This window comes from Vigna unguiculata, chromosome 5 (genome assembly GCF_037176805.1).
Source record: "Vigna unguiculata cultivar grain cowpea cultivar isolate G323 ecotype 2 chromosome 5, ASM3717680v1, whole genome shotgun sequence".
NCBI lineage: Eukaryota > Viridiplantae > Streptophyta > Magnoliopsida > Fabales > Fabaceae > Vigna > Vigna unguiculata.
Window position 1 is genome coordinate 54,143,486 of NC_140796.1, and position 18,366 is coordinate 54,161,851.

Consider the following 18,366-nt stretch of genomic DNA (forward strand, 5'->3'; position numbering starts at 1 on the left):
CGCATTCTCTCCAAACCTTAACCACAACTACATTACAGTTACTGTTTTTGTCTCTGTCTCTTGCTCTGTAACTTTTTCCCATCCCCTTGTTTACTTCTTCTCAACAACCAGGGATATGCCCAATGAAGACGACGCTACCCCTTCCCACAGATCTTCCAAGAAACCCATATGTGTGTTCTTACGTGCTTTCGGTTACATATATAAATGCCACTTTTAATTTCTTTATATTCTGTGTTAACTATTGCATTAATTATCGCTCATAATAATCTTAATTTTGTTTTCTTGTAGATACGGAATTCTCTCAGCAAGAACTCCCTGCATGGAAACCAATTCTAACACCGGGATGGGTACGGCGTTCAACGCAAACTTCTCTCGCTGTTTTTGCAAATGTTCTTCTAACAATTGATTGGTGATTTTATCTTTGCTTTCTCAGGTTATTGCCACACTTTTTGCCGTTGGAGTCCTATTCATCCCTATTGGTCTTGCTACTATGTTTTCATCAGAGAGTGTAACATTCGTGTTCATATAACAAACTTACAGTGTGAAATGGATTTGGTGCTGAAGCTGAACGTTTCATTGATAAATGAAGAAATGCTGATGCATGCAGGTGGAGGAAGTTGTAATACAATACGATGAGAGTTGCCTTCCAAGCTCAAATGCCAACGATGCAATGGCATATATTCAAAGCAATAGCACCAACAAGACCTGCGTCACCAAATGGACTGTTAGTAATAAAATATGTTCAATTTTGATAACCAAAATTCTCCAATTTGGCACCAGAGAGTTTTTTCTTTTCCTTCACTATTTTCTTAATTAATTACAGTTCCTCGTTTGATACTTGTTTGAATACAGTTTTGTTGCAAGTTTACAGGTTGAGCATAGAATGGAAGCTCCTGTTTATATCTATTATCAGCTCGACAATTACTATCAGAACCATCGCAGGTTTGTATCTACATTCTGCAGAAGATTCATCATATAAGGCCTTATTTCTGCATAATTGAAACTGCTGGAAAATCGTATCAGTGACAGTGTTCAAATTAGCAAGAACTCTTTGCAATGGAAGCTATTAACAACATGTTCTTTATCTAATTAAGATGACATGAATTTGGGTGATTGTTGAAGATATGTGAAGAGTAGAAACGACAAGCAACTGTGGAGCAAGGGAGAAGATGGGGAAACAATCAATTGCTATCCTGAAGACATGATAAAGGAAAAACAGCCAATTGTTCCGTGCGGCCTCATTGCATGGAGCATCTTCAATGACACATACAAATTTGTATCCAAAAACAAGAACTTGACAGTGAACAGAAAGGACATTGCATGGGGGAGTGACAGAAGGTTCAGATTTGGCTCTGAAGTTTATCCGAAAAATTTCCAAAGCCGAGATTTGATTGGGGGTGGACACCTCAATGAGAGTCTACCCGTAAACGCATACATTTATTCCTTTTAACTATTGTTACCTTGGTTTTCATTTTTCCTTGTCTTTAACCTGTGTGTTGTGTTATGGCATGCATGCATAGTTGAGGCAGCAAGAGGATCTCATAGTTTGGATGCGAACGGCTGCACTACCCACATTCAGAAAACTGTATGGGAAAATCGAGGTTGATCTTGAAGCGAAGGATGAGATAGAAATAGTGATAGAAAACAACTATAACACATACATGTTTGGAGGGACAAAGAAGGTGGTTCTCTCAACCGCGACTCTTATCGGAGGAAGAAACCCTTTTGTAGGGACAGCATACCTTTTCATTGGTAGTATCTCCTTGTTCTTCACTATAGCCTTCATACTTCTCTATGTCATCAAGCCAAGGTAATAATATCATATCATGATTTTGCAAAAGCAGTTTCTAATTATACCACAAAACTTGAAATTTCAAACTGAAATTTTTGGTGATGCTCTCATTGCAGGCCTCTTGGGGATCCATCTTATTTGTCTTGGAACAAAAATCCAGGGGGTTTTATCAAATGACAAGCCATGATTCATCTTTCACTCTGGGACGAGGCTTCTTCGTTTGGTCTTGGTTACTTTACCTACTTGAAACTCAGAGTGTAAATTTTGTTTTTTTTGTTTTTGGTTCTGTTCATTCTTCTGTTGGAAAACAGAGTTACAGGTACTCAAGTTTTGATTGACGAGGTAAGCACGGGCCTTAATACTAGGTTTATTTTTTTATAAATAAAGGACTTGCGCTTATGTTTTTGTAAAACATTATTTGTATATGTAATGATTTAGCAGAAGGACACAGTTATGAGAATTAAATATAACCAGTGAATTAGTTTGCATGTTCATTCTATTCAATACGGAATAAATATGCGAAAACAAGTTAAATATTTTAATTTCTTATTAACAATTTAAAATCCATGGTCAATCTATATTTTGACATAGAAACTAATTTTCATTTAAAATGGTTATATTACAAATTAATTATGTTTATGAATCGTGACACATTAGTTGTTTAACAATGCGTTAAATTATTCATGAGAATTTCTCTCTAAATATATAAAGCTATTTCTAAAATAAATAATTTGTAACAAGAAACAAAACAATGTTAGACCATTTGGCTAACATCTATGGACCCAATTCATAAAAGAAACTCACCTGAGTAACACTTCCATTTTCAAACTTACAAGAAAAACGAGGAGTGGCAACTAAAAATAGTACAACAGAGAAAATGAAAACAAGTTTCATGATCAATACTCACCCAGAGTTAGCTGGTTAAAGTTGTAGCCTAATGATAATAGATACTGTGTGTTGTGGTAAATATGATGTCAGTGGCAGTGGATGCATTTTGCTGTAAAAGCTAGAGGGTTCTACAAAAATTTTCTGAAATTAAAAATTTTCTGAAATGTATTATAACGATTTCCGCAACCACTGCCATCTATTTGTGTTTCTGCACATTTATTTGTTCTTTTCCTCAGCAATTGCCTAACCAAATTTAAGTGAGAATTATGATTTCAAATTCCAGAGGGTTTGGTGAACCATTTTATGATGGGAGCTTGAAGGAATTCCTACGATGGAACATCTAATTAATGTCATAAATAGTCTTACATATATATTAGAAGAAAAGGTAAGAAGTGGATGAAAAAACTCAATTTTCTTTACTTAAAAATGTCAAATATAATGGGATATTTACATGTGTTTTATGGAGAGATTTACACTCTCTTCTTCAAACTTCTCAAATAAAACTCTACTACACCCTTTTAATTATAAACTTTCTAAATTATAATAACACCATATAATCCATATAATAGGTGCCAAACCTTTTATTTATCACATTCACATGCGTGTGTACCTCAAATTTCAACAAAATAAAAAAAATCTTTTTTATGAACACCCCATGGCCACTTTCCAGTCTTCTTCACATGTCATAATCTTGAAAGGACTTTCCATTTATTCGCTATCGTATTTTCCTGCACCAAAAAGTTCACGTCAACTCTGCCACAATTTCGATTAGTTAAGCATCAGTTTCACAAACTAAGATCGATAAAAAGACTAAAACTATCAGTAATCCAGATAAAAACTGCATTCATGTAAGAAAACTCCAAATTGCAGAACTATGAGTTAAGGCAGAGAAAAGAAACACGACCTCCATAAAAGTTGTTGAGAGAGTTGAAGTAAAGCAGCAAGTAATGCGGCATCTAACAAAGTATGGAAATGTACCAATGTTTCTGAGTTATTTAATGCGTAAATTGCACTATATATCATTTTCAACCATTGCAATAAACGAAGTAATAGCCAACATCTACCACCTTCCCAAACTTCACACCACACCAACTTCATTCACAACTCATAACCACAAAGCCACCACCGATCTTTCTTTTGGTGGTGAGGAAGAGAAGATCGATGATCATTTACCTCATCGATCAATGGACGACCCCAACTCACCCCATCTCAACGCATCCTTTGCTTTTAGATCCACAACTCCTCATCAGAACAACTTCTCCAGAAGCCATTCTTCCAAAGAAACACCTTTCTCAAACTTTCTTAACTCCCCTCCACGCCTCTCTTGCCCTACTCTTTCTCGCAGCCTTCAAAACTCTCCTATTTCCTCTCCTCTTCATCCCCATCACCACTTTTCTCCTCCTTCTCCGACTAAACTCTCGGATTCTGACCCTCAAACCACTTACCACTGCGCCTCTTCTGTCCTCAGAAACGACGGCCAGATCCTCTCCATCGCCTTCTCCTCAAACGGCTTGGTCTACACCGGCTCCGACTCCAACTTCGTCAGAGTCTGGAAGCTCCCTGAGTTCACCGAATGCGGCCAGCTCCGGACCAAGGCCTGCAGGGTGGTGGCTCTCGAAGTTTCCAACGACACGGTCTATGCAGCGTATGGTGATGGCAAGATAAGGGTGTGGAGAAGAACCTGGGATAAGGTTCTGAAGCATGTTCGCTTGGCTACCATCCCTAAGGCACTCGGCTATGTCCGCAGCTACATCGCCGGCAAAGACAAGACAGTAAGTATATCTGCTACGTTTGTCAGTGTTCACAGATGTTGTTGGTTTGTCGGTGTTTTATACGTTTGTCGTGACTTAACAGATGCACAAGGGGATAATCACGTCGATGGCAATCAACACGGCGGAGGACATTCTATACACTGCTTCACTGGACAAAACGGTGAAGGTGTGGCGAATCTCGGACCTGAAGTGCATAGAGACCATAAAGGCGCACCCGGAACCGATAAACGCGATGATCGTGGCTGATGATGGGGTCCTGTACACAGCCTCGGATGATGCCACAGTGAGGGTTTGGCGCAGAAACTTTTGCAGCCATGACCAGCCGCATTCTCTGACGGTAACCCTGCACGCGAAATACTCACCGGTGAAGGCCCTAACGCTGACCCCAGATGCCGGAATTCTGTACGGTGGGTGCACTGATGGGTACATACACTTCTGGCTAAAGGGTTGGTTCGCGGGACAGTTACAGTATGGAGGGTCGATCCAAGGGCACACCCATGCAGTGATGTGTCTGGCGAGTGTGGGGAAATATGTGGTTAGTGGTTCGGCTGACTCGACGAGCAGGGTTTGGGGAAGAGAAGGTGATGGTCAACACACGTGTCTGGCGGTTCTGGTGGGTCACAGAGGACCGATTCGGTGTGTGACAGCATTCATGGGAGGAAGATTGGTGGAAGATAATGAAGATAGTTGCACCATTTGCACTGGTAGCCTTGACGGGGTCCTCAAGGTGTGGCGTGTTACTCATAAGACTCTTAATAATCACTCTTCGTCGCCACCGGGGGCTCCCACTAAGTATTTTGAACTCTACAAGCATCTTTGATCAATATTCTTTTTTATCACTTTTTTTTTTCTTTCACCTTTTTACTTTTTCTTTGTATTCTTCAAGCTTCACACATCGTAACTTTTAGTTTCAAATTTTTGTACAGTCATTAGGTTATTCAATATCTTAAAATTAAAGATATATATAATTAGAATTTACTAAATCTTATATATACTTTGCGAATTATTATTTTTAAATTTAAAATTTACAATCAAGCTTCTTAAATTTTGAAAAAGAAAAAATGAGTTCGTTGTCGAGGTAGTATTCTGGTTGGAATTCCTTTCACAACTGTGATGCTGATAGACTCAATCCTTCGAACTACAGACCTGGACTTGTAAGATGAAGATGGTAATCACTTATATATTATTATGAAATGACTTTATTTCTAATCAATCCAGACTTCCAACAAATTGTTTTTTGCAGCATGCCATTTTTATATATATCAAATTCCTTTATTTCATTATTTTTACTAGTCTTTATATTCCTCTTAACCCATTATTCAAAAGAATAAAAATCAAGCATCTACTCTTCTTCTTTTTTTGTATCCTTAAAATATAATATCAATCCAATGTTTGAGTATTGCGACATATTTATCTTTGTTTATTGAAAAAATAGGTTTTATGATGTAATAACAACAGAGAAATGGCGTGCACATTAGTTGGGTAACTACGTGTGCAATCAAATAATTAAAAGTAGCACAGAGAATCAGAATGATAGAGACACTTTCTCTTAAAAAAAAGAAAGGTAAATTTGATGAAAGAATAACATGGTTTAAAATTAACGAGCGTGACAACATTAATCAAAGAAAACTTATAATTTCAATAAGAATACTGCGTTGCAGAGAAGAATAAAACTGTGTTAATGGTTAAACTTATGCAGTTCTAGTCGTTGTACAGTTTCAACTTTGGTGCGTGAGCTAGAAGATAGAGAAGATGGAAGATGCTTAAAATAAGCCAAACAATTTAGAAATGCATCATGCCAGTTTGCTCTGTTAGAAACATAAGAACAACAATGTCTCTTTTTCTACACATTAGAGCGAAAAATACATTAAAAAAAAAAAGAAAAAGAACTAGAAAAGGTGTTTTTGGTAGAAGAACCTATTGGACATGTGTTGTAATGGTGTTGTGTGGTTGCATTTCTAAGGCGCTGTTTGGATTACTACGAGCTCTCCACCTTTTCAGTAACCGGGCAAAGCCGAAACACAGCAAACGCAGAACGCAAAGAATTGAAACGGAGACCAAAGCAGAGAGAAGATAAGCTACGAAGGAATTGGAACGCCTGCATCCAAACAGAGCTCCCAGACACACCATGGCATAATTGGAACACGCTATTTGCATTGATGAAGAACAATTTATAAGGGTTCGAGTTCCTGAGTTCCTTCACATGGCAGATTAGTACTTTTGAGTTTTCAAAGAGTATTCTTGCCTTTGCATTGCACACCATCGTTTTTCGTCCCTTCTTTATCAAATAAGGAATAAATCACTTTCAGATATAAAATTTCACTTTTTTTTTTTAATTATTTTTCAGTAATTTCTAATCACATAGCAGACAACACAAGTGTTGTTATTTAGTTTTTAATTATAGGTATAGATATATTAATTTTTGTTTTGCTGAAATAAATAATATGGTAATAATAAAGGACCGGTTTTACAAAGAGAAGAGAGGGGGTAGATAGAAAAGGTTATTTATTGATTTAAAATAAGTAAGAAAAAAAAGAAAAAGAAGAAAGAAAGAATAAGCATGTCATCTCCTCGACCAGTGTTACAGGTACAGAGCACCACCCCAACACACCGCCATCCCAATCTCTCCGCCCCCTCAATGTTGGAGCGCACACTCTCCACCCGCCGCGTTAACTCCTACGGCGAAGGGGACGCCGAAGCTGGCGGAGGCGCCGATGAATCCAAGACCAAAAAGCACCAACACATTTTCTTCCGCCTCACAACCCGAGCCTCCAATTACCTCGCCCGAATCGCCGGTTCCGGTTCCTTCTACCTCCCTTGCATCGTCGTCTCCCTCTTCCTCTTCTTCTGCCTCTCCTTCCTCTTCACCTCTCGTGGCTTCGTCTGCATCTCCTCCTCCTACAGACCCGTCTCGCGCACCGCCTTCTTCGACTTCGACGGCATCGACTCCGATTTCGGAGCCCTCGGCGTGCCCTGCTGTAAGTCTCTTTGCGCTGATCTGGTCCATTTTTTCGGTTTCGTCTGGATCCAGGGGGGCAGTAATTCCTGGTTCCGAGGTGCGGAAGATAAAAAAGTAAATAAAATAATTAAATGCTGCGTTCGATTTTCTAGTTCCGGTTCCGGATCCTTGAATTGCTTGTGTTGTTCCTTCCTTAATTCTTTGTTCTGGATTTGGCATTATCATAGTACTGATGAAATCCAACCCCTGGGGAAGTGTATGCTAAACTAGCCAGCTATTCACAGGTTGTAATGTAGCCGTGCTTTCGTTGAATTATCAATTCTGTTAACCGTTGCTCTTAAGTTAATCCTTAAGAAATCAATAAAAGGAAAGTTTTGGTTTCAAATAAATGCTGCAATTTTCAATAAAACGTTTCCTTGTTATTATTGTGTACTGTTTCATCTTAGAATTTGGATTTGTCACCCATTTAATACACAATTTTTACCGCATTACTTTGAGATCTCTAACTCACTTCTTTACACTGAGGACTTCGATTTGCTAGTGATATGATGATGTCCCAATGCTCGGTGGCCCAATGCGCTCTACCTCAACTGTTAAGACAGACTTCTATACTATTTTAGAATTTAAATTTAAGTCTAAATCACTCTCAAAAAGTTAAGTTATGAAGTGAAGGTTGTTCTTTCCTTATAAACACGTATTAGTAGTCAATCTGGTATCTCCAATATAGCTTCCTAGAAATTTTTGTAATAAAAAATATAAACAGAGGAGTAAATGCCTTTAATGTCTTAGAAATATGAACAACATTCAATACTGACTACAGAAAAGGAGGAAGAGGATTAGGTGGGTGATGTAGGGGATAGGGGATTTCGAATTATTCTATTGTTATTATGTAACGGAAATGTGTGAAGTGTTTGTCGCCAAAATAATAATTTATGAATGAGCATGTCCTTTTGAACACTCTGGAATTGGGATTGCAATGTTGATTTTTAATTTTAACGCTGTTTGTTTCACATCCTTACATATTTTGGAATCGTGAAGTCACGCAATTGAATTGTTGTTGGATACTTATAAGCTTATCCTTGGTAAAGGCAGATCGAAACATGGTAAAACTGTGGAATGGACATCAAAAGATTTGCTCAAGGGTCTAGAAGAGTTTGTTCCTATATATGAAACCCGGCCAATCAAGAACAACATGTATGGGATGGGTTTTGACCACAGCTTTGGGCTTTGGTTTATTGCCCACTGGCTGAAGCCAATTCTGATGATCGAGAGTGGTGCTTTCAAAGGACATTCCACTTGGGTTTTACGCCAGGCTATGCCAGACACACCCATTATTTCTCTTTCGCCTAGGCATCCAGAAAAGTACCTGAAAAAGGGACCAGCCTATGTTGACGGGAATTGCACATATTTTGCTGGGAAGGACTTTGTGGATTTTGGGAGTGTTGACTGGCCCAAAGTCATGAAAGAACGCGGGATTTTGGACCTTAGTCAGGTTCTTATATTTTTTGATGACCATCAGAATGAATTGAAAAGGTGACTACCAATATCTTTGAGAAGCAGAATTTTATAGTTGAGGATTTCTGATGAAACTGTTATTGATTAGTACTATTATATTTTATTTATGTCCTGAGCAGAATTGAACAAGCTTTGAAAGCTGGGTTCCATCATCTTGTCTTTGAGGATAACTATGACACTGGTACTGGTGATCATTATTCATTAAGACAGATATGTGATCAATCTTATATTATAGGTAATGTAAACTCTCACTTTCTAGAATTGTTATACTTAACTTTATTTGTTTCAGTGAGCACTGTACGTAACTCGAGTTATAGACACGCATCAGTGTTGCATTTCCTCTTGACATATTGGCTAAGGCTTGATATGTTTCAATTATCTATTATTGATGGCTTTTGGCTAGACTGACTAAATATTAAACTTGAAGGGCTGAGATGTTGTATTAGATAAATTGGGGGCTTAGAAACACTCTACAGTTAAAAAAAAAAACAGCAGAAAATGTGGAATTGAATCCGAGTTATTACTAGAAAAGTGATTTATTCTATGCTAAAGAACTTTCTCAATTTATGGTTTTGGTTACAAAAATTTTGCATTGGTGCTTTAATAAGGGCACCATCCAGTTGGAAATTGGTGTGAAACAAAATCATAAAACATAATAAATATACAATTGCAATTATGCAAATCCAAACTAAAAACCATTTCTTAGACATTGCTGAAATAAAAAAAAATGTAAATCATTGTCATGGTAAATTACTTTATTTTATTTTTATATATAACACTATCAAATCTCATTACATTTTAAAAGTGATTCATGAAGAGATCAGTTTTCCTCCTTGGTTTATGAAGAAAGAAGTTTCTATGTTTCTATATTGCACATATTTATATGTTTCTTATAGTTTTATTGTATATAAATGCTTTATAAGTGTGGATACTTCACCAACACGTATGATATGTATGGCTGAAATATCCTAGAGTATGATATCGAATACAAATCCGTGAAACATCTTAGTATCCATGCTTTACAGGTTTCAGATACCTATTGAACATTCTCTCAGTGGTGTGGAATTAATTTTCTCTCTTTTAAAATTGTAATATATTATTCCATTAGCATTAGGAGCTGTATCTGGTATGCAATACCCTGTTCCATATACAGAAATTCACTTTTATTTTTCTCCTTTTGATCTTAGGTGGGGGGCATAGTTGCTTTAAAGACAGTGATGAAGCCAGGATCAGGTCAAGGAGGAAGAAACTTTGGGAGAAAGCAGTTGATATAGAAGAACTGTGTGGGCCAGGTGAAGCATGGTGGGGAGTTAGAGGCTATATGCGGGATAATTTTAACCATAGTAATAAGCCAATATCTTATGCACAACATTTCCAGAATAGCCGGTATGTTGAATCTATTCTTGATGTTTACTGGGAACTACCTCCTGTTGCTGGTCCTTCCCTCACCCATCAAACCAGATATGATCCTGCTCGTGCACCCACTCCTATTGTTGAAGATGGTCGGTATGGCTTGTTCCAAAGGCTAGGTTTGGCGAACCTTGACAAATCTGTATTTAATGGATACACTCAGATGGTTTATTTACAGATATCTGAACAATAATTTAGAGTTGTTTAGACAAGGATATGATATAGTGAAGGAAGTTTTGTACCTGTATTATGCATGAATAGATTCTTCTGCCTGATTTGGCTTAAGATGTAGTTTTATTAATTCTTCTTGGCCGTTTACTTTTGAAATTAAAGTTATCCTTACTCAATGATAGATTCTTTCTGATTTGGTTGTCACTTGTTCACGTAACTTGGTTACCATTGTTCTCATTGATCTGAACTTATGTTACCAGTTTCTAGGCCGTCATGATGAGTAAATCTATCTTTGTATGTTTGATTTAGATCCAAAGTTCATAGTAAGAACCTAAGAAGCATAAATTCCGACACGAATGTTCTGTCTTCCTTTATTCTCTTCTTTGCTTCTAAAAACATTGTTCTCATAAAACAACCTTTGTTCAACCAGCCAACCAACCAGTGTGCTGCTGTTGAACAAATTAGTGTTTAATGTTAAACTGGTAGATCTTGTAGTAGATAAGTCAGTCATCTTAGATTCCCAATTAATCTTCTATAGCTAGCAAGACCTTACATGATATGCAATGGCCCCTCCTCCTTAGATAGCTTAGCTCTTGATACATAACATAAGCCAAAAGGGACATATAATATTTGGAATGAATAAGATAAGAGATAACATAAATCGTTTTTCTTTTTTACTAAATAAAGGTTATTTGAGCTGAATATCATGTAAGTGGGCAATTTTTTGAATATTTATGGGATTGAACAAATCGTGTTTGTTTGGAAACACGATTTCAAAATGAAGAAATCTGTCTGAAATGCATCAGATTTTGACTATTGAAATTTGCAGTTTAATGTACTGAGTTTACTTTTTTCAATTTTTTTATTATTAAAATTGTGGATTCAATTATAATTTCAATGTTTTTAATTGTTTCAGTACCTCAATTAGTTACACATTTCTTAGGAGGTGAGTTTTTAATAATTTAAATATATTTTCATTGTGAAAATCTTTTAAGAGTAAAGTGATAACTGATTCAAGTATTCAAATTCTAAAATTGACAATACTACGGATACGATAATTGACTTTAAACGATATTATCTTAACAAACTCGAGGTCGAGATTGAAATATTAATGAAATATTAATGTTATATGTGGGAAAAAATGAGATTTTAAATACAAACTCTTGTTTTTCAAAAGAATTAAAACATTTCTTTCTTTCATGCTCATGTGAAAAATGAAAAAATGGTTTCAAAATTATGACTTAAAAGTTGAGATCAAGAATATTTAAATATAATTTCTTCTATTAATTTTGTAAGATATTTTTTAAGAATAAAATTGTGATGAGACTTGAAACTATAATACATACAATACCTCATATTGATCGTATTGATATTATTTCAATGAAGAACTTGTAGTTAAAATATCCATTACTTTTCTTGAAATCAAACTATTTTTTAATTATTGTTTGCAGCTCGTCCATGAAAGGAACTACGTGTTGTCATGTTTTTTATTTTCTTTAGCACTAGCATTTGATCGATGCAATAGTTTTTGTGAAACATGGAAATAAATTCTCAGTTGAAGTTTCATTTTTCAGTGCATTCAAATTAGTCCGATATTCATCAATCAGTTATGGTAACTGTTACTTTGGAGTAATCACGCATGTGTTTCTACAGAAAACTCAAATGGGATATAGTGTTTTTTAATTATGATATAACGACTTGAATTTTAAAGATAATGTAACATCGTTCATGTGAAATTAAAACAAATAACTTATGAATCTACTCGAAATTATAGTCTAATTACTAAAAAATTTCATTTATCATATATATGACAACGTAGCAGTAACAGAGGTATTCTTAGTTTCTGAAAGATTGGTGAACCGTCTTATAATGATGTCGGTGCATAATATAACATCCTTGCTAACATTATAAGCCAAAGAGACAGAAATGTTTATTACCATTTTAATATTGAAATACAAATGTTTAGTATGTATATTTAAAGCCAATACATGAAGAAAATTCAGAATAGTAATAGGGAATGAGAAACACAACAAACAATTCTTTTATACAGCAACTAGAATCCAAAGATGCACAAACAAAATATGTGTATATATTTTCTGGATGTGTCCAGTTGAATTCTACTGATAAAACTTGTCAGACTATTAATGAACAAAAAACTGAGACACTGAATAACATATGCTTTTGATTTTGAACAGAATCATACACCAGAAATCCTTTCTATGTTTTTATATGCTTCAGTGAATACCCCGCTTTGGTATAACGGGTTTTGCTGCATTAGTTTTGGCTTCTAGATTTCTCCATGGCTCTTGGAGCTGCAATGAACACAATTGAGAACATATTATAGGTAATTTTTCATTCCAATATAAAACCAGTTATGCATTATGATGAAAAGATGATACATTTACAAAGGAGTGTATGCAGAAGGCCCATTAAACACAACTAAAAAAGTTATCAAGATAGCATTTAAATAGCTAACACAAAGACATACCTAGTCCAATTGCTTCAGAGCCTTTCATGATCCTTAGTCTCCGACATGAATCAGTGAACATCCTGCGTTAACAAAGGAGAATTTTAACGAGTTCAACCACTGTACTGTACTATCATCATTGAAAAAAAAAACTTTATACAAATTATAATCATGGCAAGAGGAGAAATAACTTACTCCCAAGGAACATCACCCACAAGCATCCAGTCTCCATCTTTATCTTCATATGTAAGAACATATTCAGATCCATGAAGAAGATCCCTCAGAGAGCTCTCACTTAGTCCATCTTTCCCAGGAAATCCAGGAGAATTGCATTGACCTAATTATATGAATAAGAAAATGTTAGGGTGCAAAGTGGTTATGCAGAATTTCACAAGGGAAATATTTTGGCTAAACAAACAGCTTAGGCTCTTTCTTTCCTAGTAAAACTACACAATTTTTTAGATTTAGCATACAAATTTTAGTGGTTACAAAAACTATAAGCCTTTAAAAGTCGAACTAAGAAACTTAGAGAAAAAGGGCAAGCAATCAATTTTACATATATGATAAAAGATGGTCTGTCAAAAATCAAACTAAGTGGCTGAGGTTGAGGTAGTACCAATGGTAAAGCAGCTGAACATCTTCTCAAGAGCTGAAGAAAGTTCCATGTAGTTGTTATAGATTTTGAGATCAACCTTTCTAAGATAGGGAGCACCATCCATACTCACTTTTACATAAAGACAACCAAAACCAGGTTTTCCCTCGCCTTCATCATTGTTTTTTGCCAAATTAGATGCCATCGTGTTCTTTCGGAAAGATCGAATTGGGGGCCACCCCACAACCTGTGCCCTGTTCCAAAGTGTTCATTTTCATTAGCACCAAAGGAAAAAAAACCACACAGTATATTTCAAAAGGCTAATATCTCGTTCATGCGTGCCAATTCAAATCCTCTATGAGAACGTAAAAAAAAAGTTATTGAACAGACAATTCTAGTTTCATGAATTGCTATATCTTTCAACAAAACCAAGACATGTAACTCAAACTCTTTCAAGCAAGAAAGCAAACATGTGGACTAGGAAACAAAGAAATAATAATAATAATAACTGAAACACAAGAAGGATGCAAAGAAACATACTTTGCATCAGAAGCAGTGGCATGACCATTTGTTGCAGCAACCTGGTCATTCTTTTCCTGAACCGGTTTGGCAGATTGAGGAACTGCACCAATCTCTTTGATGGAGGTGTTAGCAAGCGGGGTATTAGTTTGAGTATCTAAACCAATAACAATGCCCCCTCTAGGAGAGAACAAAGCAGGTCCTTGAGATCCATCAGTGACAGAAGAACCCCTTTTCCCAGAAGAAGTGTCAATAGCATCAGAGAAGCCCCTCTTAGCCCCAGCCTTCAAAGGGGTTGCGACTGAACAAACATTATGCTTGCTCTGCAACTCTTTGCCAAAAAGACAGAGTCCAGAACCAGATTTTCTCTCCGGCGACTTGCAACCAGGGAGACCAAGCCTCAGTTCTGTCTCCTTCAGGTTCATCGACGAGGTTTTACCATCCACAGAAGATGACGACGAAGAAGAAGAAGATAGTTTGTCAGAGCCTCCGTCCATTGACGGTTTCTCCGCCAACCCTATGTAATCCTGTTCCAATGCTCTAGACATCAAAAACAGAAGATGATAGTATCCAAAATATGCTGCACAGTGTAGTATAGTATATGGTATATACTCTGGAATTGGGTATGCAAGAAAGGGAGAAAGCAGAGAGCTTGAACAAGAACAAGAACAAGAGCAGTTATGGTGTGATATTGACAGCAAGTGGCAGGAGCTGGTTTTGTTGATGCAGAAAAGAACCTTCCCTGCTGTTTCTCTAGTAAACTTTTTTCTCTCCAGTGCCAGAATAAAAAGAGAAATAAAAAATGATTTTTTAATTTTGATTAGTATAAGGATTTGGAGCGACAGGTGGAAGTGTTCCCCGGCAACCTTTTACAGTGGTGAGGAGAAGGAAATAAATAAAGAAAGAAAAGTGGAAATATTAATTATTATAAGGTTGAAGGTATGTGAGGTTAAAGAGGAACAGTGGCGGTGCATATTCATCCACGCCCGTATCGTACTGTAATAATTGTGAAGATCCGAAAGTGGGAAGATGAGATCCGACGGTGTAGGTCACACTATAGGGTTGTTGGGAGACAAAACGGGGTTCAGTTGTTGCCTTGCCTTTGCCCTTCCCTTTCTTTTTCTTTTTGTTTTTTGACAGAGTAATGTCTTCTCTGTCTCTCTCTCTCTCTCTCTCATGTCTGCTTCACTTCATTCCCTCTTCTTCTACACTCACTTTCATTAATTTCTGCATTTACTTAACCCATATATATTTCTTCTTTTCATTAACGTAATTGATTAATGAATGTATTTTTCATAGTTTTAGCTTTAATCATCTTCTACATGATCAATTATAAGAGTATTTGAAAGATGGTAACTTGTTTTATTATAACAATAGAAAAATAAAATGATATTACGATAAAATTATTTTCTCTCTGTCTTTATTTCTTTCCTCTGTACCACACTAGCTGGAACATAACTGCTAACAAACTGACCCTAAATCATTAGTCTTCCTACCTAGGTTTGACCAAAAGTGAACTCTCACCCAATTTCTCAAACCAAATTACTTTTTTATTCGGTCCCAAAGATCACTGGAACCATTTAACTATATGTTTACATTTCTAGGATTACTTAAATTTGTTTATTTAAATAAAATAATACGTGTTAGGTTTTTAAGGAGAGATATCACTGGAAGATACAATACCAATGAGATCTGAACCTAATCACATAAGACACTGACACCACCTTCAACCCAAAACCTTAAGACAATAGGTTTATATAGTGCTCTACTTTCTCATTTCTTATCAATGTGGGACTTAGACTCACACTTGGTTCCTAATAATATGTTTAATTGTTATATATTAGTTTACGGATTAAGTATCATAAATCTTGATATTAAATTTTTAAATTTGTTTTATTTAAACATTTTTTGGTTTTTAAACTTTAACGAAGAATAAATATATTCTTTTAATTTAATTATGTTAATTTTTATTGAGATGTCAAACATATTTTTCAGTCAATATTGAATTCAGAATGTGTTAAATTATGTACACGATTTCAATATTAACATGAAATGTGTTCGACATATCAAAAAAGTTAACATAATTTGGTTAAAAGAACTATATTCATTCATTTTTTAAATTTAAAGATCAAAATATATCAAAAATTCAAATAAGAACGAATTCGCGTTTTAGATAAATTTATAACTAAAAACGTATTTAAATACGATTTTAAAATAATTATTATGTAAATTAATAAACTTATCTTTATTTCACGATTCCGTAGTTTGTTTATAGTAGGAAAAGTCTGCATTATTTATAACAATTTCATATCGTACAATACTTTTTAGTTTATTTTTTCATAAACTGATAGTCTAAAAAAGTAGCATAGGCATGATTGAAGAATTTGTTAACTAAAAAAGCAAGAAGTATTAATTTTAGAAAACCTGTGTAAAGAAAAGTGAGGTTGGAAAAAGCAGGTATATATATATAGATTTATTTGCATGAATTATTAGTTTCATCCTTAAGTTAATTGAATGGAAGAGTTGGTACATTGCACAGACATGGATTATGCCCCACTTCTGAGTATATAATGAATTTTGGTAGTTGGTATAGTTGTACATGTCTTTCCTTCGTTATGCTAAATGGGGTTCCTAATTAACGTAGAACCCTAACATAACATGCTTCAAGTGATTCAACTTATAAATAGTGTGTGTGTGTTTTTGTGTTTAATTATAAATTTGATTTCCCAGAAAGAAGATATGAAAAAAGCGTTAGTCTTGTCGTAATAATTTTGGGCCATGGTTAGAAATATTGAAAGAGGTTTTTCTGTGGGTTTTGGTCAAATGATGGATTTGTGGTATAAATCGATAATGATGAAAATAACAGCTTAATCACTTTAACACGATGATGATGATGATGATACATGGACCATGGTGTCGTGTCCCATATGCTCCCCACGCCATGTTTAAAGCTTCTTCTTAGGACATCACTGCTTTAATTAAACAACTGCCTCAACGGATAAACTATAACTACTTTTTTTTTTCTGTCTCTATAATAAACTGTTTCTTCATTACTCATTCAATGAATCAAATTTTTCCACAATTCTTATGATTTTCGAATCTCTGATTTATTTATTTAATTCACACTTGCAACAAGTTCCGATATTGATTGATCCAACTAAACCTGTGTAAGTCAAACTGAGGATAAATATATTGTTTCTGTTTTAGCAAATTTCAAACAAGTTCATATGAAGATTTTGTTGCATATATAACATCATTGCTAAATGATAAAAAGTATATGTTAAATATATAACATTCTAAAAATAAATACATTTAAAAACTACAACAATTTAAAAGTTGGGAAAGTAGAACTGTAATTATGTTTTTTAATTGTAATTTATTCGTTGCTAACTCAAATCAGTCGAACATGTCTCTAGAACATCACTTTACAAGTCGTGTGTTTTTAAGTAATACAAATCATGATTTGAAATTTATGATATATTTGACAATTTTAAAACGAAAACAATTTTTTTATCATTTCTGTTTGCTTTGTCCGTTACAAAAGTTGATGTTATATGAAAAAGATTCTTAAAATGTAATATTGATATAGTAATATTTATCTATCCTCGTAAATAAATATGTTCTTTAAAAACATATTTTTAGTTAAGAGTAAACTTAAATCTAATTTTATCTTACAAAAAGATATTTTTATTATAAAATTTGTACCCACACATATACTCTATGGTGAATTTATCTTTAGTCGATGTAGAGTTTACAACAAACCCTCAAATGCAGAAGTATATATATGAACTTGACATTAATGGATAGTTCTATAAGAGATGAAATAATATGTTTAATAAACAACGAATCTCGTTAAGATAGACTCAACAATGAGTTCGATATTATGTTAAACGATGAACTTTAAACCTAACATAAGTTCACCGAACCAGCTTGTAAAATAAGGTTTACATTCACATACATATTTTAAATTGGTTTTATCTCTGGATCAATATAAAACTTCCAATATCTTCATCAATAATCATGTATTTAAAAACTTATCAATAATTTCAAAAAACATAAATTATTATTGAAACTACACCGCTGTACGAATGACATGTACCTTTCTATAACTTTTTCTTTTCAATTGAACAATTTTATCCTTTAATAAATAACATTAAGTTTTTTTATTTAAAATATACATTGTAACCTAACTATTAAGAAATTATTATATAATCTAAACTGATTAAATAAACTTTTTAAAACTATTTTAACAAAAGTGTTTAAAATTGTATTATTAGTGTG

At 34.8% G+C, this 18,366-nt stretch overlaps 4 protein-coding genes across 7 annotated transcripts; 3 read left to right on the plus strand and 1 right to left on the minus strand.

Moving 5' to 3' along the window:
* Window positions 1–4: 4 nt before the first annotated feature.
* LOC114186030 (ALA-interacting subunit 5-like) lies at window positions 5–2,286 on the plus strand. 3 transcript variants are annotated; one of them, XM_028074028.2, is made up of 8 exons: window positions 5–170; window positions 289–347; window positions 434–508; window positions 608–724; window positions 872–942; window positions 1,123–1,423; window positions 1,521–1,810; window positions 1,909–2,286. In XM_028074028.2, exons 1-8 carry the CDS (start codon window positions 116–118, stop codon window positions 1,967–1,969), a joined length of 1,029 nt encoding a protein of 342 aa, XP_027929829.2. In that variant the 5' UTR covers window positions 5–115; the 3' UTR covers window positions 1,970–2,286. The 3 variants fall into 3 exon arrangements, with proteins under 3 accessions (XP_027929829.2, XP_085529358.1, XP_085529357.1); XM_085673231.1 differs by lacking the exon at window positions 5–170 and having other exon boundaries at window positions 853–942; XM_085673232.1 differs by lacking the exon at window positions 5–170 and having other exon boundaries at window positions 286–347; window positions 434–724; window positions 853–942.
* A 1,264-nt stretch (window positions 2,287–3,550) lies between these two features.
* LOC114184808 (protein JINGUBANG-like) lies at window positions 3,551–5,401 on the plus strand. The gene is made up of 2 exons (XM_028072116.2): window positions 3,551–4,452; window positions 4,535–5,401. The coding sequence occupies exons 1-2, from the start codon at window positions 3,628–3,630 to the stop codon at window positions 5,270–5,272; spliced, it is 1,563 nt and encodes a 520-aa protein (XP_027927917.2). The 5' UTR covers window positions 3,551–3,627; the 3' UTR covers window positions 5,273–5,401.
* A 1,566-nt stretch (window positions 5,402–6,967) lies between these two features.
* Window positions 6,968–10,683, plus strand: LOC114186359 (DNA-directed RNA polymerase subunit beta). The gene is made up of 4 exons (XM_028074427.2): window positions 6,968–7,430; window positions 8,500–8,944; window positions 9,046–9,161; window positions 10,114–10,683. Exons 1-4 carry the CDS (start codon window positions 7,013–7,015, stop codon window positions 10,527–10,529), a joined length of 1,395 nt encoding a protein of 464 aa, XP_027930228.1. The 5' UTR covers window positions 6,968–7,012; the 3' UTR covers window positions 10,530–10,683.
* Window positions 10,684–12,525: 1,842 nt separating this feature from the next.
* On the minus strand, window positions 12,526–14,967 carry LOC114186152 (auxin-responsive protein IAA27-like). 2 transcript variants are annotated; one of them, XM_028074181.2, is made up of 6 exons: window positions 14,698–14,967; window positions 14,107–14,612; window positions 13,591–13,820; window positions 13,170–13,311; window positions 12,996–13,057; window positions 12,526–12,819 (listed from the first exon to the last, which is right to left on the minus strand). In XM_028074181.2, exons 2-6 carry the CDS (start codon window positions 14,580–14,582, stop codon window positions 12,782–12,784), a joined length of 948 nt encoding a protein of 315 aa, XP_027929982.2. In that variant the 5' UTR covers window positions 14,583–14,612; window positions 14,698–14,967; the 3' UTR covers window positions 12,526–12,781. The 2 variants fall into 2 exon arrangements, with proteins under 2 accessions (XP_027929982.2, XP_027929981.2); XM_028074180.2 differs by having other exon boundaries at window positions 14,107–14,967.
* Between the last annotated feature and the right edge of the window lie 3,399 nt (window positions 14,968–18,366).